The sequence below is a fragment of the Struthio camelus genome, chromosome 3, assembly GCF_040807025.1.
Source record: "Struthio camelus isolate bStrCam1 chromosome 3, bStrCam1.hap1, whole genome shotgun sequence".
Taxonomy (NCBI): domain Eukaryota; kingdom Metazoa; phylum Chordata; class Aves; order Struthioniformes; family Struthionidae; genus Struthio; species Struthio camelus.
Window position 1 is genome coordinate 111,668,595 of NC_090944.1, and position 22,052 is coordinate 111,690,646.

Sequence of the window (22,052 nt, forward strand, 5' to 3'; positions counted from 1 at the left end):
CCTTTTCCTTTAGCCCACTATATTTTCCACTTAGTACCTCACCCCCTGACTGCATCAAACAACTAGATTGAGATAACTTCCTCTGACTAAAGAGGTTCCCAAAGGCTACATATTCTATATTTAGCATAGTCCAAAGTAAGAGAAAAGTGTTTTGGGGAAAGAAGGTAACTCCCTCCAGAGTTTCATCCTGAAATGAATGTTTACTAAATCTGTTCCCTAGATTGTACAGCATTCAACTCCCACACATGCAAGGTGATGAATAGCTTCAAACTTCAGTGGGAAACAGAGTCATTCAGCATAATGTAGTTTTTATCATTTATTGTCCGGACAATAAATTCTGAAAATTCATTTAATGCATAGCTTTGGTGAAAAGTTTGTAATTCATGCCACACTGGAGACTGGAAGTCTGAGTAGTGACTCAGTGGATGACAGGTCAATTTCAAAAGCTTTATTTAAATACAGCTATGAATCATTAAAAATTTCAGTTACAAGCATTATTCAGTTACAAGTATTTCAGTTTAGTTGTGTCGCACAGGGACATCATACGACAGCAAGGAGCTCTTAAACTGCTAGAACACATGGGCCCACTGAGGTCAGTGATCTCTCCAGAATACTCCTACTTGTTTGAACGGAGAAAGAGAAATGCCCCAAATAAGACTTTTTTCTCCTTAGTCCTATTAAAAGGTTGATTCTGTGTGTGTGGTTTATCACATTTGGCTTTCACTGGTTCAAAAAATTCTGTCTTGTCAGGTAGTTCCTGTGTATTTCACCAAATAACAGTAAAAAAAAAAAATCAATATATTGTCAAGCCCAAAGTTTAAAAAATCACTGTAAGATCCCCTTTCTTCTCCTTCTCCCTCCCAAAAGAATCATTTGGTTGATGAGCAAATCACAAGCTTTTTTCAAATCAAATGGTAGGTTTTAATCTCATCTGATTTTTAAACTACCTCTAATTCCTGGAATCCACAAGAACCTCTGGGAGCAGGAGATCTTTCCCTCATCTTGGGAAATCCTGTGGCAAGAGACAGAACCATCACTGGTGATGAATGCATGAAAATGAGCAACGCTCACCAGCAGCTCTTCTAAACCCTGCAAAATTGAGGAATGTGAGGTGACTAGAAAAAAGGCAGAAGTTACTGACAGAAGGACTTTGCAACACAGGGGCAAACAGAATGCATTGCAAACACTGGGATGAAGTTCATTAGCAATGGTGATTAGGGATGGGCCTCTCCCATAGCATGACACAGAGTGCATGCTGCATGAAGCGATGCTAATAGGAAAAGTAACAGCATACTGAACTTCTCATAAATACACTCCACTCTGATCCAGGCACACAGGAAAGAACTTCATCTCTGACTGTATTCCAAGTCTGGGCAAGATCTAGAGACCATCTGCCAAAATACAGCTAGCTGAAAGCTAGGGATTTGGTGGAGCAGGCAGTATCAACTCACAGCAATGTGCAGGACTCCACATTCATGTTTGCATGAATATGCAAACACATATTCACATTTCAAAAAAAAAAAGATTGATTGTTTTTAATCTGCATGTAAATAGGTACATTTAGTTGTTATGCATTTCATTTCTTGTATTTATCTGAAGTGAAAGCAAGTATTTAAGTGAGGCACAAATGAATAAGGGGGAAAGGGGGGGACAACTCATGAGAATGCATAAGTGACTTGAAGCTTGTGTCACTGAAAGTTAACAGGACTTCAGCTCTGATGTGCTTGTTTCCTTTTGACACTGAAAACATGCTAGGACTTTCCCCTGCCGAGTGCTATGATGAACTGGCTCTCTATTTTTTAAATTATCTTTATCATGCACACTAGATGGTGCTCAAGCTAAAAAATGAGTGGCAGCTCTGACAAACTTTGCATGAAATTATCGAAATACACATTCTTCAAAATACACATTCTTCCTCTGCAGCGCTTGTAACAAAAGTCAGGAAAAACTGCCTGAGTCTCTTCCTGAATACTGATCACCACGCATTTTTTACTAAGATTATATTCCACTTGCCTTGTTCATAATCCCTACTGATTTTTAGTTCCATATTTATGGAAGTTTTGCAGACAGTCCTGCATTATAGAAAGCTGAATAAATTACACAAATAGAAGTACACAACTACAAACAACACGAAAAATACATTTCACCAGCCGTCAGAAATCAGTATCTGTGTTCATGACAGTACTGGGCTGTGGAAACATCTAAAAACAGAATTATTTCCTTCTCAGTGATCACACTGGATTAATCTATCAGCTTATTGCAAAGTTATCAAATTACCAGACTGTTCAAACAGATGAATTGCACAAAGTATGTCACTAACCTTTATCCTAGCTGCACTCTTGAGTTTTGAGCTAGCTATGCTGTTTTGAGACAACAAAGAGAGAAAGAACGAATGTAATTCAGAGACTGGTACTGTTTAATAGATGTATAGCCCTGGCTGAAGACTGGTACATCCTTCTGAGATGGCAGCAACTGAGGACTGGTCACCATCAGACTCAGATGAGAACACAAATTTGGTGAGGAGCAGACACAGACAGCAATGCTGGACTGGCTACAAGCAGAAATATATGCAGACATGGTATAGATCCTTGCATCTGGCTGATGACATTGCATTGATTAACTTAAGATCTTTTCTACTTTTTCAATATCCTAATAACTCCTCATGCAAAAAATATTCATTTCTGCAAGGCTATTAACTCCTTAGGTAAATCCGGAGTCTATGTTACGTCGTAGACAGATGTTCTCTTCCGATTTAGCTGTGCAGCTGAAGATGTTACTGAGTTGAGCTGTTTGTCTTCCCCTACCATCTGAGGTTCCTCTCTACTCCCCTCCCTCTTGTTAGATTCACATGAATCCTTTTTCATTCATTCACTTCAGACAACATGATACAGTTAAGGCTTAAGCCTGTTTTTCAGGCTGACTTTTGAAGCAGATACAGCTGAGCCCATGCTGTTCTTTCTCTTGAGAGGGCAGAAACCCTCAGAAGAGGGCTAGTAGAAAATAGCTGTTCCAGAACGACACGTTCAGCCAGCATGGCTCTTTCCAGTGTGAACACCAACCCCAAAGCCTTGGCCTGGTCTAGCTATCAACTACTTTTGCAAAACTGATGACAAGTTATTCTGGAACTGCAAACCAGTGGTCTAAGGAAAAGGAGGCAGGAGAGCAGAGACACCTCCGGAAGCAAATCTAATTGAATTTTACAGTGCTTCACAAATCCTCCTAAATATTTGCACAAAATCTGAAAATGATCTTGATTCTTTTCAGCCAACACCTGCTGCTTTGTCACAGTTCAGCAGAAAAAAAACAGATGACTCCAAACTGCCGGAAATAACAAAAGGCAAAGAGATTGTCAAGTGCCTGATGTTTGCAGAAGGAGAACTATGCAATAAAGAGGTTCACAAAATCATGAGCAAAGTTCAATTTTATCCTCTACAAATAACATTTCAACTTCCCTGTTTATGCATAATGAAACAGCAATGTTTCATCACATAGAACCATCCGTTCCTTTCAGTGTATCATCTGATCTTTCTGCCTATGAAAGGAAAAGCATTTAAAAAGCTGTGAATAGAAATCACCATGGATTTAAATGTGCAGAGACTATGAGAAGCTAAATTCACCACCCAAAAAAGAATACTTCCTTTTTTCCTTGCACTGGACAACAACACCCCTTCTATACAAATTAGTGTGGACATCCTCTCCTGTGCCCACATCTAGGAAGACTCTGTATCTACCAGACCAGCTCCTGCATATCTTTTTTTTTTCTTTTATTAGCACAGGCATTGACACAAGCTGCAAGTCTAAAGAGTACTTTTTAATAATTACAGGAGGATATTAGCCCTAACCTAAAGAGCTTACAAGCTTAGCCTACAATCCTGCTTCAGGATTCTTTGCTACTTTCAAGAGGATTTGCACAGATGCAGAGGTTTGACCAGAAGGCCATTTCTAGGAGCTTCATGCAACTTTAAAGAGATTAATTCTACAGTTCTTATTGTGAGGGAGAGATTCTTTCAGAACATCCCTAAACAGGATACATTGATCTACTCAGGAAATGATTTCTCTGTCTACACAAGAGAGAATGAATGTAGTGCAAAGCTACTTCTTTTATGAAGGATTTTTCCTATAAGAAGACAAGGGGTCAGAGACTACTACTCCAGACAGCACCTTGCTGGGTTATCAGGATGAATGTCTTTGACTTTGCTGATGTGCACCAGTGAGCTTTCACACTGGTTTCTGAATAGTTTATGTAGGATGGCCCAGATGGGCAGAAGGCTGAAATCAAATCAGTAGAATGAAAAGAGCTAGTGAGTCAGGTTTTCTCAGATTAACTGCTATTTAAAAATAATAACCAACTGCAATTGATTCTCATTAGTGCATCAAGGGAAGATGGAGAAAATCCAGAGCTAGACAGTCACTTCATTTAAATTCTTATACTTAAATCTTTCATACTGAATCCACACATGCAGTAAATAGAAGAAAGCTACTCAACATTCAAGCAGCATCTCTAATTACAGGTTGTCAAAGCATGTGCAATAGATACACTCGAGCCAAACCCCAAAGCAGAACTTAGCCTTAGGGAAGGATGTAAAAGTCAAACACAGGTTGAGATCCCAAGTTCGCAGCAGGCCCCTGTCTTTAGAATGAACAGTACAAAGACACTGGCTCCAAACAACTACGAAGCTTGGTGAGTTTAAAATATTAATCCGGACTTGAATTCTGATGATTTGGCCAATATGCTATCTACTTTTATTGATCCATAAGCCATGTCGGGTGTTCACTGCCCTCATCCCTGATAGGTACAAATCTGTGATTTTGAAGACTATGTCATACTCTAAGTAAGATCCTGGCATTTAAGATAAATTGTTAGCAGCAGAGGAAAGAACAACAGAAAGGAAGGTGTAAAGGAAGAAATAACAAAATAAAAACTGGCCTTAAACTGGAAAACGAAGAAGGTGGGAGGGGAAAAAACTTCTAGATGCTTCTACTATCTTAACCATAATCTTCCTTGACTTCACTCTGAGAAAAGAAATGAGCTAAAATTCTTAGAAGGAGATGAGAGTTGAAGGGAGTGAAGAAAACAACATGGCAGGATTAGGATGTCTGAGCACCGGCAAAGGAATCAGGAAGAGAGTGGATCCAAAAATGCCATTAAATAATAGGGCTAGCAGCATATTCCAATAGTGCAACAGCAGAATGGGAGCATCTCCAGAGGGCTCAGCCAGGCTCAACTGCTTATTAAGCTTCTAATTGCAGCAGTGCCAGGGAGCCTTTTCTAGCCACAGAGCAAGACACCAGCGCGCTAGGTGTGATGGACACACGAACCAGAGGGGCTATCCCTTCACTTATGATTTTAGAGTAAGAAGTGATCCAACCTTCCCTTCCGGGCATTCAGCAGCAACCGAGCCAAACCCATGGACCCTGGGGATGGGAACAGCGTCAAGCTCTCCTTTTTACTTCTGAACATGTACCACAAGAAGCAGAAGCATAACCAGAGATCATAAAAGGAGAAGACATTTAACCATGCCTTAACTGTGCACATAGAAATCCTGCGATTTCTACGGATGGAGTTTAGTCCCCTTGAAAAAGCCAATTGGTACTGAGCTTAATATTACAAATAGGGAAAACAAACAACAGGGCAAGATTTACAGACAGCTAAGACAGAGTCAGGATCCTGCAGGCAGACTGTGCAACACAACTACCTTACGGATTAAATGCAAATCTTGAGGTTCAATGGTTCGTTTTAACTGCTCTTCAATCCACTGTCTGAAAACAGACTAAAGTTCTAATGGAAGTCTAGACTGCTCTCCTGCCAAATCAAAGCGCTTCCCTGCACAGAGCAGTGCTTCCAACTCTGGAAACTTTAGGGGAAATAGTCTACTCTGACTCTGTTTTTTATTGATTGCAGAAAAGTCAGACTTTAAGAAATAAACCACTTACTTTAAAAAGCCTATCTGAATGACAGAAAAAACACAAACATGGAGCCTTTCACCGATATTATACAAGATTTTGACCTGAATATGTACCTCAAAAACTCTAGGCCAAACGCAATGCTTTGGCCTGGCTTCTGCCTGTCAACATAATGTAAAAGAGTAATAAATAGTTCTAATTTCCAAAAGATCCCCCTATTTAGCTTACGAAGAACGTGCATTTCTTTGAACAACCTTTGGTCCTGCCACAGTGGTGATAAGGGGCTCTAACATAACAAGGCCCTAAAGCCTATTTAGGCTTTTTTCCTTAAATTTAAATCAGAATAATCACTGATCTGCTAGTTTTCTACTGTTTAAAAAGCCATAATGCATCAGACTTTATGGAAAAGTGTTTCACCAAATTAGTCTCTCAGAAAATGTATTCTGCATTTACAGCATTTTATGAAAGCTCTGCTTATACCAAGGACCAAACAAGAACTCAGATCCTAGTAAAGTGCCCTCTCCAATGTTTTCTGCTTTTATTTTAGGCTTTTAAGTAGAGAGTACAGAGCTTTTTGGTTTTGTTTTGTTTCTGAGATTGCTGGTGCGAGGGCAACCAGGAGAAAAGAACACTTTTAAGTACCCGTCCCTTCACTGCTGAGGCTTTACATTTAAAATCAATACTGTTCTAGTGAGTAAACTGGTCACTCAAGTACGTATTTCAAGCAATGGAAAGGTTTTATATTCTTCCTTTGGAAGTAATTAGTGTCTTGGACCTCCTTCTTTTTGACTGTGGTTTCTTGTAAGTCTGCTTAATGCAATGCCCATTTCCCTAGCTCCCTCAGCAAAGGGCGGATTATCCCCTCCTTGCTACTAGTGTTCTCCACTCAGAAGGGCTAATATATGTAACTCATCATGCCAGATAAATCCAAAGGCTACAGAAGAACCGGAGTTTTGCTGCTTGGAAGCTCCACAGCCCTCTTCATGGGAGGGAGGAAAAAAAAATACATCAGTTCAAGTGCAGAAACCTGAAACAAAAATTGATGTGTGGATCAGACAGCAACTCAAACCCTAGCAGGCAGATAACGCATGGATCCAGTCCCGCATTCCCCAAGATAGATAGCAGGGATTAGGAGACGCAAAACGCTTCCCTGGAGGAACCTGTGAAGTAGCAGCCATCATTTCTGTTCAGAAGCCCCATGTATGGATCTCCTCCTCCGCAAAAAATACCCAACTTAGTTTAGGAAATTACTTCAGACATTAGTAAGGACAAGTTCTCAGATTACATCCCACACCTCTTGGAATATATCAGTCCTAGGTGTTACCAAACTGACACCATCCAAAATTGTCGTCACCAGAACTGATCTGCAAAATTTAGATAGGTCCATGCGCTAGAATCACTTCACTGCAATTTCCAGTATTTTCTGTGGACTCTGAGTCCCTCTGCCTAGATTTCAGTTCACTCCTAAGAAATTTTCTAGTGTCTCAGTGCAATGACCAATACCTCCTGTCTCTCCCTCCCAGTCTTCCGAATCTTCTTTCCTCATCCCTAATTCAACTATTGTCTTTAAATATAGTGCAGTTTAAACAGCTCATCAAATCTCAGTCTCTTCATTGTTCAGTTGCTTATGATAAAATAGGATGAAAATGTCAACGTAGGAAAGCGTTTTCCTGCAAAAAGGGCCAAGAGTCACAACGTTTGTACACAAAGACACTTTAATGTAAATCAAGTAGTACTATGTTTAGTTCAAAGGTGCTCCACATCCTCAAACACTCAGCATTTAGCCGCCCAGTTTTACCACTCCCCTTTCAGTGCAAACAATAGAATTTTAAAAATGAAAGCTCCTTCATGCTTCGTTTTTATTTATTCTTCAACACTGTATTTCAATATGAACTGTTAAATCTTTATGAGCAACGGGAGCATGTTCTGAAAATTTATCGATAATAATATACATCCTCAAAACTCTTATCCTAAACCTCTTTATTCCAAAATTAGGTTGCCTCCCTCAACATGCAACATTTGAATAAAAAAGTCCTGACTTATTCCAAAAAATTCCACTGTGCAGTTATATAAACTCAGATCTCTTGACACCCACTCTGGTTTATGAAGACATGGTTTATATAAAGGACCTTCAAGAGAAAATGAAGAATGAATATTGTTTTGCTGAAATTTCCAGAGGATTCTAACACTTTCATTACCATAGCAAGTACACATATATAAAGACACAATGTCCACTGTACTTTGCAATGAACTGTTTCTGAAGGATTATAATTGCTCTCTGCACAAGGCTGTGAAACGTTTATGCTGTGACTACAATCAGGAACTACAACACAGCCATTCCATTTTATTTAAGCCTTAGTAATTAGGAAAGTACTGGGTTAAAATCATGTTTATAAAAAAAAAAAATCTTACTGTAGATTAATAAAAAGTGTACATAACGTAAGTGCAAATTCCATTTCACCATTTTTACTACTTGTTTGTTCTTCATCATTCAGAAGAAGTTTCAACCCCCACCCCGTTTTTCATACATTGCTACAAGGCTAGGACTGCAGAAACAAAAGCACTATTTGCCTTAAACAAAACACTCATTTAAAGGATGTTACTTTCATACCACCAACATATTTCAAAACCTCATTTTTCCATCCTACAAAACCAAAATTTCCATCACTAAATAGCAGCCTTTAAAAATAATCTGAAAAAAATATACAAAATATTTCAAGAGAGTAAAGTAGTTATATACTTGAAATCAGTAATGTGCGCATTTTAACAAGATCTTCCTACTTTTTATGAGACCTCTGAACACAGAAAGATCATGCACTTTGCATGGTTTTCTAATCCCGTATTTGTAAGATAAGAGGCAGTTTTTCCATATAGCTTCCTTATTTAGCTAACAAGAAAATAAATCGTATTGAAAATGCAGTATGATGCTGGCTAGACTCTCTTGCTCACATTCTCAGTAAGAACAAAACTTCTTGTCCTTGTTTCTGAGGTTTATGTTTATACTCAGTTTCAATGTTGATGACTGAGATATGTTAGCTAGTTTTAAAATAACTAGCTTGAGAAGCTTGACAAAAACTGTACTGAGCTCTGGTTTGTTGCGGATATACCGTTATAGCTTACAGTAGAATGTGTCATCCTTGCTCTTAGCCAGTGAACAAATCTTTAACTCAACAGAAAGCATGAAACTGTATGACACTGTGGAAAGAAGTGTGACAGTTTCTACCAAGCTTAAATCTCTGTGCCCAAGCACAACAGAATACATTTTCAACTAATCTTCCAGCGATGCTTTCTGTTGACATTCAGAGGTATCCAGCCCTGGAGAACATCTTGCAGGAAAGATAAGTTTGAGAGAGTAGGTAAAAGACAAATGTGCAATACATGGAGTATAGTTTCTCTGTGCACATGTGCGTTTTAGGGGAGGGAACGTCTCTGTGCAGCTGCATGTAGAACAGTTTAAAGACGGAAGAGAAGTTACTCCAACGAACAGTCTCCTTCCTGCCTTACCCTCCCCAAGAGGAGGCTACCGCAACCTGTGAAGTGACTCTGTCATGCAGCGGCACAGCATAATTACCAGCGTATCCGGATGAAGCGTCTCAGCTTGAAGCTGTAAAGAAGGATGTTTCCTTACCTTGGATTTGATGCAAAAGATAACTGTATCAGGCAGCTGGCTGCGTAACAGCAAGTCGTGTTACAAATCTCTCTCTCCTCAGAGGGAAAGAAACAAAAATGACTTCACTTCAGACTATTACAAATACTAATACTTTCATCAAAAGCAGAAAACAGAGTACACAAAGATTTTACAGAACGCTAGCCAGACGTTGCAGTACACTAACTAAAAGAAAGAATTTGAGTACAAGCTTAATAAGGCAGGGTAAATCATACAAAATCTACGACCTTACATCTAATGACACCGAAAACAAGTCTGCTGTGTGTGATTTCAGTGATGCTGGAGGGAGACAAAGCTCTTTCTGTTTATGCTTTTCATACTTTCAGTCAAATAGATTTCTGAATGATCATGTTTTCCTTATATTAATGGGTGAGGAAGCTATTATACAGAAGCTATTTCCACACGTTGCAGTTACTAAAGGCAATTCTTATGAATACGAATAGGTTGTCTCTGCTCATTATCTGATGAGAAGCCCTCCTGCTGTGAGGAAAAAGCAGATTCTGTGGAGAGAAGAGACTCCTAGGACCGCACGCTTTGGCAGCTACTGAAAGGAATGGTAAGCAGATGAATCCCAGGTCTTCTCCAACTGGATCCAAATCATCGACATTCACTAAGGTGCTCAGGGTACCATAAGCACTTCATCTCGTAACGTCTCCTTCAGATTCACGTTTTTCTTGCTGGTGAAGGATAGTGGACAAGGCCTGGATCCATCACTCAGGCAAATCATCAGTGAGTCCCTTCAGGAGGTCAAATGTGCTTGCTTTTCTTGAAGAAACATCTGGGTGACTTTGTCTCAATAGCTCAAAATCCTACACTCACAGTGTGGCCAGCTATTGGCTGATATTGCAGACTTCTTTCAGGCTGAGAGCATAAATCCCATGGCGGAGAAATACTTCTTTTGGGATCACCCAGAGGCATGAGGTACCACTCGAGTCTTTGTCATTCTAAGCACAGAGCTGACATCTAGACAATACTGTTAGAGCTACCTAGTAAAGAATCAGAAAAAAGTCTTGAAGTTTGTCTCAGCTTATAATGTATTCAGTGTCTGACTACATTTTAAAGCCACATGGAAACCAAATCCAGCGAAGGACATAACCCGCCTCAGATAATCAACACATCTAAGTTTACGTAGCAGTGCAACAGGCTGGTTGCTTCTTCATTTCAAAGTAGGGCGGAGTTTGTTAACCTGTAAGTACCTGAGTAGAAAAAGACCTGCCTCTGCTGTCGTTCCCACCTCCAGCAGGACTGACAGTTTCCTACAAATAGTTTCAAAAGGCACATCATCTCTCCATGGCAGGTATTCCTCTGCAGCCTTACAATCATGAATTTCAAAGCAAAGAATTCTGCAAGACACACCTTTTCATCAAGATGTATTAAAATGTAAGAATTACTGTATAGAGAGGCATTTCTGATAGGAAAAATTCTATTTCTCCATGTTTTCTTGGGAATGGCATTCTGCTGGTTTTCTCTATTCAGAACAGAATTCAAGCAATGTTAAAAATGCCCAAAGGAATAGATGGATGCTTGCAAATATACAGACAATGGGACCAGTTCCTACACAAGCAACTAGCCCAGCTGGATGTTCACTGTCACACACAACACTTTCCAGGATATTAACCAAAGTTAACATGGCCAGCATTTTGAAAATTGGCCACTAATTCTGGGCACTGCCTAATTTGGTCTAAGTTTCCGAACTGCAGAGCAACTGCTTGTCCTCATTTGAGGCTCTGGATGCCCAGCACTTCAGAAAATCAAGTCCAAAGTGACTCAAATTGACACTGAAAAATCCAAACACCCAAAGTCTGCAGCTGGTTTTGAAAATGCAGCCCCTCAAGGGCTAAATCCTGCTTTAAAGACACTGCAATCATCCTGAAAGCTGCATATTTTTGCATCATCCCACTAGAAGGCATAGACAAACATGGAGGGTATACTCTGCATCCATACGCCAACGTGTTCAGTGCCCGTCCCTTCTCGAACAGCCAATCTACTGACTGGTGATGGGAAGAACAGTAGGACAATCGGAGATCGGCTAGCACAGCTAACCAGAAGTAGCCCTTGCAGAGACGGGGGAGAAAAAAAGGGCTGCTGTTGGATCCTGCCCAGAACACAAAACCCAGCCACAGTCTGGCCTTACAGTGATTCTGTCTTTCTTCTGCTTGTGGAAGGTCCTGTTGTATCTGTGTTCACAATTAAACATGATTCTGACACAATTACGGTGCTGTCGCTGTTATCTTCAGTGCAGGATGGTTTCAGGCTCTGTTTGTGCCTGCCTATTGTTCATGAGAGACTGTCTTCGCAATAATTGGAGTACAAGGTGTTCTGGAAGCTCTTTTCAGCTGTGATCTGGTGAACTTCTTACGAATTTTTCTGTATGGAAGGAAAGAGGGAAAGAAGGGAGAGAGACAGCAAGAGAGGTAAATCTCAGTCTCTTAACGGAAGACCGCTCAAGAGCCAATATCAAATGGAAGCAAACACTCTTACCAGAGCAGGAAAGCTAGTTCATGGAAAACAGAGATTTGTATGCAACAAGAGTGAGCCCTGTCCATCAACTGACGACTTAACAGTTGTATTCAGCTAGTAACTGGTAATTGTGTAGTGAAAAGTGAGTTGGTGTTGGACAATATTTGGGCAATAACATTTAATTACATGAAATATTGGGCCAGAATGCTCAAATGGGGAATTCTCACTTGTGATTTCAAAACAATGAAGGAACACAGAAGACTGAACTGCATTTGCACCCAAGTGAATGTATGACCTCTACTGGGAGCAACTCTCAGTGGTGTTACTTGCACTGTATCAATTCTGCAGATAACAGATGACCTGAGTCTCTGGGCTTTTTGTACTAGTGCCTTTCAGGAGTACTAAATTCACTTTGATTTTAGACATTTGGATTATAAATCAAACATATTCACTACAGATGGTCACGTTGTTCTTATTGTAATCTTACACATCCATGGACAATTAATTCTGAAACAAAATGCTTCCTTATGTTCCCCCTGCTGTCTCTGTACTGTTATAAATCAACAACGATGATGCTGAGTGTATCAAGAGTAGAATAGCAGGAAACACAGAAACGATGCATTAAAGTATGGCAAATACCATCATTACAGACAGAATCCTGACTATTAGACACTGCTGAAAAGTTCCGTATTTCCTTAATTAATTCAATTCCAGAATCCCAGTTTTCATTTAGATAGTTTTATAAATTACAGAGCAGATTTTCAGCTTATCGAAATTAATTACAGAAAACCAGGGCCTCTAAGAGTAAGTGCAACACGACTTTATAAGTCAAACTTTCTGGGTTGAAAATGTGACCTGATTGCCAACTACATGCTGATGATGTGTCTACCCGCATCACGGTCCTGAGACAGTGATTCAAGAAGTGATTTATCCTGCTCATTTTAACGGGCTGCTAACTCTGAAACTGAAAACTGGTGGCACATGACACTGAAAATACAGGGGCAGTTTAAAATAAATAGAGGCTCTTTTAAGAATTCTGCCATTTTGCATATTCAATTTTCAAATACATATTTAGTTGCTGGTTGAAAAATCCCACGAAACCTAAGCTTACAGTAATTGGGCTATAGAACAGAACATAATCAAAAACAAAAAGAAGCCAAAAATAAGGAGAATATTCTGTGTTCTTATTTAGAGATTAAGGGAGTAAAGATTCAGAAAAGTGTTTGCTTTAGTCACCTGACGGCAGGATCTCATCAGTATCTCAAGGTATGGAATACCAAATAAGGATTTAGTATTATTTAATAATAAGCACGACAAAAGAAAAGGAAATTAATTGTCAGAAAATTAAGCTTAGGCTTTTAACACAATCCCATAGGGACACAAAGTACTGTTCAGTACTTATTTTATATGGACATCTTAATTCAGGCTGGCCTAAAGAGATTTTCAGCTGATTGACAAGAAATTGCAACTGGAACGGTAAAATCATAGAAATGTAACCTGACTGTTATAAATATGTATTTCTAAGATAACAAGACGGCTAGTTTTTGCAAATGTACGTTAACAGAGAGGAGCTGTCACCCACATTGATTTTAATGGGAATCATTCCTGCACGTGCTTACAGGACTGGACCCCTTTTGATGTATTTGTTTGCAAGAGTTTCTACTTATTTAAAGCATGAATGTCGTCACTGATCATTTGAGAGAAGCCCATGGCTTACAAAAAGATTTTTTAAAATCTGATAATAGCTTGCCCTTCTGAATTTTTAACATGGCAACTTCATAACAAACTATCAAAAAGTCCCCACTAAAAAAACTGCTGCAAGGGACACTAAATACAAGGACAGTAAAGAATTTTTATATCATTATTCATTTCTTTAAGAAGTAAAAAGATGTAGTTAATCTCATTAAGTATTGGTTCAAAACCAGCATGAAGAAAGGCTAAAAAAAAAAAAGGGAGGGGGTTATCAGCATTACATCAAGCAAACAATAAAAACAGAATAGAAATTTCCATGGGCTTCATTAAACGTGATATTTGAACCATCGTTTTACTAAAAGCCCCAACTGTTCTTTTCATTGCAAAAACACAGAGGCGGAAGGGAACTGATTCTTTACTCTGAAGAATTTAGCATCCAAATATAGTCCAAGTTTTTAATAGCCACTAATCGAATTTTATAACCCTTCAGCATTTTTTTTAAAACACCTGAACAGGCAGGTGGTAATAGTGACTGATGAAAGGCAGGTAATTCAGAGATAAGGCTGCCAGTCCATCTTTCACTCAGAACGCTTCAGTACTGCCTCCCCCGCCCCGATAAGAGGGAATTAAGGGCAGAGTCACCCTTAATGTTCAATTTCCTGTCCCTTTTTGCAGTTAATTTCAGCCATATGTTTTAATTACGTAGAGCTTTTATTTGGTGGTGGAAAGTAAATGACTTTAATATCTGTAGCCATGATAACATCATTCGCAGTTGTTATGAAAGAGTAATTGACATTTTCCCCTGCTTTTTCCTTTGATTTTTGTGCAAGTGCTTGAAGTGTGATGCGTTAAAGGCTTCATTTGAAATGCTAATTAAAAGAGCACTTAAAAGCCTTTGCATTGTATTTCTAGTCCTCCTGAGACCAAAGCTATGAAAATTGATGACTTTTAATAGGTGATTGGTATATAAAGCCCACCGGGTTCTTTTTTATGTCAAATGTGATGCACTGCTGCTAATGCAGGAATAAGACTACAGTTCTGCATGTCCTCACGATGCTTGAATTAGCCACGGCAGTAAGACCCCGGGCATCTATTCAGGGAAATACAGAAATGTACAAAAGCCGCACACATACTGTTTTAAGACCTACCTTCCCTTTGCAACTTTTATACATAAACTGAAATCTACAGGGCAGAAACAACTGTTTTGCTGTCGACGGCCTTTACATCATGCTTGAATTTACTCGGGCAAATAATTTCAGTGAACCAATCCTTCCTCAGGAACTAAACAAATGCCATGTAACTAACCATCTGGTGAAGTTAAGCACAAGCCTATATAGTCTGTTGCGATGTCCAGATTTCTCAGGAATATGGCAGCTGGTAACAAAATTCCTAATTTGTAAAAGCTGATGCAAAGATCCCTGCTCTAATTATGCCACACATTAAAAAAGCAGCAATTCTTAAATTTGAATAAAATAAAAATGACCTTCGGGCATTGTTAGTAAAAAATGTATTTTTCAAGCCTGTTCTAATACCAGTTAAAGGTGTAGTTTGTTATAGCTCTGCGGACATTAGCCGTATCTGCTACTGCTCCTATATATAAACTGTTGTGCATCAGCCTTGCCTCCTCCGCGTTACACCCAGAGTTGTGATGACTAGAGAGACTGTTCTACACAGCAACACCAACACTGTATAAGAAGTAATATTAAATAAATTATTAGAATAAGTTACGTTAGAAGATTTTTCTGAGAGATTCATTGCATCTAAAGACCACTGAAATTTTAGAAGTTGACAAGCTTTATTTTGAAAATAAATGGAAACAAACATTTTCCTGTGAAGGGGGACACCCCCTCCCCCCCACACTTTTGAGATGTCCATAACCCTTCCAAAATATCAAGGCCTAGAAATGTTTTTGATCCTCTATTTCCACTGCAAACATATAAAGGAAGTATTACAAACCTGGCTATAAAAACAATTTTAAGCTGAAGTGCATTATACCATGTTTGATGCTCTACCTGCGTGAGTGTGGTATTTTCACCAAACTCTTCTTCATATCGACACCATTCCTATAGCATCCTTATATACAAGGACCTAGTGCTTTGAAATATCTCATTACCTAACTGCTGCTGATGGCAGCAAAGTATATGAATAGGTAGCTATCAGGCGTAAGGGAGAACTGATTCACCAGAGAGTCATGGCTGAAATTCCACCTAATCTATAGGTTTGGGTGAAGTATGCTGGTATAACTTGGCATTTGCAAGCAGGAATTAAACTTGCCAGTTGTACAAAACATTGCCACCCTGGAAGAAAGTGAGGTTTGAGACATCAATACTGCAAGGTAGCATTTTGCATTTCGGTATAAGTTTTATGCAAGTTTTGATACGGCAAGGCAGCATTCTGCATTTTGGTATAAATCTTATGCAAAACTTGCAATCAGTGTGGCCACTGAGACATGGAGAAAGAAAAGAAAAAAGAAAAAAAGTCTCCCATATTCTGTAGTTTGGATAACCGAGGGACTCTTCTAGAAAACGGTTCATGAAGCTACTGCTGCTGCTCCAGGGCAATGTAAACTCTGCAACGTCAGTTTTGAGTGCAAGGCCAGTTAGCAAAAACAACTATTTAAAAAGTAAACATCATTCTTGGGGGGATATTAGCCATCATTATAGCTCTTCTCCCTGAGGGCTGGTTGTATGCAGAGGTACGCCAAATCCATTCAATGAATCAAATTACAAGAGAGGGCACTATCTTAGGTGGCTGAAAATCTTTCTGTTAATTTCAACAGGTTTTTTAATCAAACCAAAAGACTAAAATGTGTGCAGTGCTGAGTCTGCTCCAAGAGAATTTAACTGGGATGAACCTACAGCACAGATCCTTAGGTTCATAGATAAGAATATAGAAAGAATATAAAGAGACTGCCTGACTCACGGCACTTGCTACATTTTTACCTGCGTGGAAATGAGGAGTGGTAGTGCTATATTTTATTTAACTGCCCATTGGGCTTGTTGGTTTAGATAGCTATTTTCTAACTCGGCACTCTGATAGGCGCTGCACGCTCTGACGCTAAAGCTTATCTATATTCCATGAAAGTCTGAATCTATCCTCCAAATTAAAGTAACTAGAAGATACATATTTGGAAGGCAAAAGCAGGTTAACGCGGATAGACCTTTTAAAAATAAGCTCCTTGGTGAAATGTTTATTTGCAAAACAAATCAGTAGGGTGTTGGTAAACATCAGGCTACTGGAAAGCAGTTGCCATGAGACACTTAGTTACATCGTAAAACTAGTACAGATGGCAGCTAGAATACTACAACCTCTGAGATGCAAGAGGTGCTGCTGTAGGCAATCCAACATCATGTAAATGTTTTAAGAGCTGCCTGATTTTTCTCCTCATAGTAAGGAAGCCTTTTCCTTTGCCGATGGCTATCTTCACATTTGGCATCAATATTTACAGAGCAAAACTATTCTCTGTGAAGAATAATTGACAGACACGCCAGCTAATTTACATATTGCAACGTCAGAACATCTTGAACAGCTTAAGAGAGTATTTTCAAACATTACACCACCTTGAGGGCTTCTCTGATGCTCTGTGTTTCAGAGCAACAATTCATAGCTATCATCGATATGTAAAACAGTAAATACAATTTTCTTGAATGTCTTCTTTACTGAGAGGAAAAACCCAGGTGAGGTGTTTACAGCACAGGCTCCTTTTACTGTGCTGGCCTTGACCTGCATTTTGACATGGGACAAGCCACCTCTCTGTCTCTTCCTCCTGGCTGCTGGTTCCTTACCTACTCAAATCAAAAACTCCTTGGAGCAAAAACCATCTATTTGTCTGTGTTTGTATAGTGCCTAGAACAATGGGGCTCTTACCCATTATTACAATGATTTATATCCCATTTTACTGCACATAACTGGCATAGTTTTTGGAAAAATTACCTTGTCCAACAGATTTTCCATGCTTACCTTTTTTCTGAAAATGACATAACCCATTAAGACTTTGAAGTGGTTCAGGATGTTCAGACAGAAGCAATTAAAGAGGTACAAAGTATTATTCTCGGCATTATTATTCTTTTAACTGTACTTTGGTAACTGAGAACAATTTGTCTTTTAACCTCTATGACAGTACCTATTTATAACGCTTCTTATGGCAGTCATCACATGATAGGGTCTAAGTCTTAACAGTCAGCAATGAAATTATTCTCACAGTTCATCTGTGAGCTTGGTAATTATCACCAAGAGTCTTTTAGTTAAATTTACTTATTGCAGATAGCTGGGGCAAGCATGGCACAGCAAGGGGTCAGTTTCAGTGCAACACTGACTTGCTCACTCTCTGCTTAATAAATAAGCTCTCTCTGAACTACTGGTAAATGAAAAGCAACATGAAAGAACTCCAAATCTAATATCTTAACACCTAATCTAATCGGACTCTAATATGTAATATCTAATTCTTCTTACATATTTCTTGCATTCCTGTTTCCTTGTAGCTTTCATGCTCCTCTTCACTTATTGGTAGTTCAAAAGGACAACTATCCACTGCGGCTTCAGCAGGGGACTTCAGAACAGGGGAGCTCTACACACAGGCTGAAGCGTCCTATAGAGCACTGCTTACATTTTGCAGAGTAATGTGAAGGAAAATGGAGCAATTACGTATTTGATAGTGTTTTAAATGATGCTTAGGAGGAAGGAGAACCTGAGTAATTTGCCTCTGGCAATGTTTTGCAGCTATCTGCATGGTTCAATAAAAGGGCACCAAATACAAACATTCATTACGATGGCCTGCATTATACCTTAACAGTCTTACCTTTCGCTCCCTTTATTCACAGACCTGTAGGGGTCTGTACAGATCATGCAATGGAGCATGGACAAGCTAGCAGTAACCACCCAGCCCACCCAGTGGGCCACCATGCAGATTTACTAGTTCATGTCCATAAAGCAGTGTAGCTCCAATTAGATGGAGCAGATAATGCTCTCTTTCTTTCAGCTGTGTTATTTTGGGCATAGTGCTGTAACAAGATAACCATACAACTCTTGGGCTGGAGACTGCTTATTACAGCCAGATCGGTTATATTCATGCGCAGTTCACCGCTGCTTCCAGTTTCAGACTTCCGCTGATGAAGCCAGCAGATATGTGCCTGACTCCAGAGTATAGATATGTCCTAGGTCACATCTCTCCCTACATCAACCTCCACGGACTCATTCCTGGTCCATATTGCTGTGCAATAACAAAATTTCTGACTCACTTCTTATAGCTGAACACTTAACACAGGTAGGTAAGTACCTCTGGCTTCAGTTCTAAATCCAGCCATGGTCTCTCAGTATGTTAGATCAGATCACTGCAAGGCTTGCAGTGCTCTGACCTCAATTCATAACGAGCAACCACATCTCTATTTCCCAGCAATAACACCTTATCATCTCTCCTCCCCCAAAAGATGGACAGGAACCTTTATCATTTTGGATATGCTATATAAAGGGGAGGAAGTACAGCCAATAGTGAGATCTCTTTGCCTTACTCATCCCTCTCCTTAGGATCCATTTCACACTATGTTTCTCCCTTCTCTTCTTCTATCAGATGTCCTTCCCATCCTCCTCTGATTTGTGGCAGGCAGCACAATTGAAAAAAAAAAAAAAACCAGTTGTGATAGATGGTAGGAATGATAGGGCTCTACAGGGCTCAGCACAGATTAACTAGCTCAGGATTTGCACTGCTACTTGGATGGAGCTTTATTATCATAGCAGTGACATTATCTCACTTTACACACCATACAGCAACGACTACTGTATCGACACACACTAAGCCATGTTTCACAAGAGCAGAGTTTTTCCCCTTGAAGGGGGAAGAAAGGCCTGACTGTGGAGTCATGACATTTGACCACAGCATTCACCTTAGCAGAGATTATTAACATTGATGAGATCTAGCAAAACTAAGTAGAATGGGTAAAGAGTAAATTATTCCTACGCCTTACAACAAAACAATGGCTTGGGCTTTGACAAGCTTGTTACCTGAGCTATAGGAGAGCTGCTTTTCACCTTATCTGAGCTCAATTAGCCTCTCCTTAGTTACCATTGACTTCTAGACATTTTGAGACATGAATCCTGCTCGGTTAAAGAAAAGGTTACTTAACCTCTCCTCCCCATCAACACGCGCACAAAATCACTGCAAATCTGGCAATACATAAGCACTCTGGGAATCCAAGGAGCCAGAAAGCCTTCTACGGCTCACACACAGAAAAGCCAGAGGATCTCAAAACAACTCTTCTATTTCCACTAATTATATTAGTGGAACGTGAGTGAATTCCCACGCTGCACAGCTCTGTATTTTACCAATAGGAATTTTCATTCCCAAGAACGGTCCTTCTGTGTATTGATTAAACATGATCCACCCTCAGATGAAAATATTACCTACATGGCAGTATACTTTTTTTTTTTTTTTCCTGAGCTAGGCAAGAAAATAGAGAGCAGATGCTTCAGGACAGGCTGAGAGCAGAACCCAATTCAACACTTTCAACTGTTCCCCAAATATCTTGCATATTAGTTCACAATTCCACTGTTACTCTAAACATTCAAGAATCCAAACAATCCAAGGATTCAGAACATGCAGCTCCTGACTTCTGACCTCAGGTTGCAAGCACTCAATGTCGTGTGCCCATCAGCATTAAATATTAAGTTGAGTATTTTCAACAATAGTGTTTTCTACTAAGTATCTTTAAACCCCTGGAGACAGAAAATCTTAACTGACTAGTCTCAGTATTCCAATAAAGATTCAAAAAGACCTTTTTGTCAGTTTCAATCATGTGGATACATTTGACTTCTAGTATGTCCTTCAAGTTACGTATACACTGGCCAGGTGTGTTGGTGAGACAGGGTCTAGCAGGTCATTCCTAAAGGTGGAAGGAAGCTCACAATTATATACCTTGCTTAAAACAAAACAAAATCCTAAAGATAGAAATTAAAGAATATAAAAATATAATTTTTCTAGCAAAAGCTCCATAGGGGGAAAAAATCTACTTTTGTTGTCTTTCAAGCATCTCATCATACTTTTTTTTGTTTTCAAATCACCCCATCACCCCTACTTTACTGTATGATTTTATTTATTATAAGAATTGTTTCAACACAGAAAACACTTTGTATGGCTTTTTATAGTCCTTTTTTTATTTGTTTCTTTTCTTACATTGTATGATTACTTCAGGATACGTTTCATCCGAGGTTTTTGGCCTGAACACTGGGTTTACAACGTTAGAGCTTTTAATATCACCTGGGGCTCAAGAAAATTGACAATATTTTCTCTTTATCAAAAATGCATATACTTTTCCTGGAATAATATGGTAGAATAGAGTATTTTTGGAAGAGCTTCTTGGCATCCTGGCTGCTTGCTATTAAGCAAGAATGGAAAAATCAAAACTAATCATTCTTACCAGAATGGTAAGGCCCTCACCTCAAGGGCCTTACTCCACAGCATCAATCTCTTGCATAAACAATATTTACTCTATATACAGAAACTCCTATGCAGAATACGGACTGGAAATCTGCACTATGCATTCAGTAGGGGAAAGTTTTGCCTCAGAATGACTTGATATGCTAAATACTATGGTCATCTTCATATCAAAGATTAGATTTTTTTTTCAACATTCAAAATACCCAACGTCTGTTAAAGTTCTTTTCTGACACTTACGCTGCTCTCCACTCGTATGGCAGCACTCTTCATTGCAGTAGCTCATAATATAGGCTGGAGTGCTAAATTAAAAACTGCACAACATCTTTAGGGGTAGGCAATATATTACATTCATAATACAATACATTAATATTATGCAAGTTTACAGACAAAAACTGGAGCTTCTCAGAGGTTAAACGACTTGTCCAGTATCTCGGAGCACACAACAGAGGCAAGGAAAGAACTTCCAAAGTCCAGATCTGTGTTTTTTCCACTAACACAACCCTTCTATTGTATTTTGTCAGGTAAATATTTAGCTGCTATCCATAGCACAAGTAATGAAACCAGCCTCCTTAAACGTCTGACAGGAACAGATAGTTATCTTTATGATTGGCTTTCACAGTCACAGACACTGAGTTCTCTTCAGTATTTCACATTTAAAATCCGTATGTAGTTACTTAGGGAAGTTTTCACAAAGACGGACCAGCTACCATTTGTTTTTTAGCAGCCTCATTTACATTAATACCACAGGGTTGTATACATAAAAAATCTTAACGTGTTTTTAAAAAAACCCCTCTCAGATGAAAAAATACAAAAGAATAAAGGATTAAATGTATACACTAAAATATAAGACTAGCCCAGAATTAAGTCCTCTTATTATAAATTTAAACAAAGAATCCAAAA

The 22,052-nt window shown here is 39.1% G+C and overlaps 1 protein-coding gene across 4 annotated transcripts in view; it reads right to left on the reverse strand.

The window, feature by feature from the left end:
* Window positions 1–325: 325 nt before the first annotated feature.
* The window catches only part of MTA3 (metastasis associated 1 family member 3), a 159,515-nt gene continuing 137,788 nt past the window's right edge, over window positions 326–22,052 (reverse strand). For 3 of the 4 annotated variants that reach the window (XM_068939694.1, XM_068939686.1, XM_068939688.1), the window contains one exon: window positions 326–11,938. In XM_068939694.1, the coding sequence (XP_068795795.1) occupies window positions 11,927–11,938 (12 nt within the window). In that variant the 3' untranslated portion in view covers window positions 326–11,926. The remainder of the gene's footprint in view (window positions 11,939–22,052) is intronic. The other variant, XM_068939689.1, reaches the window with a different exon arrangement.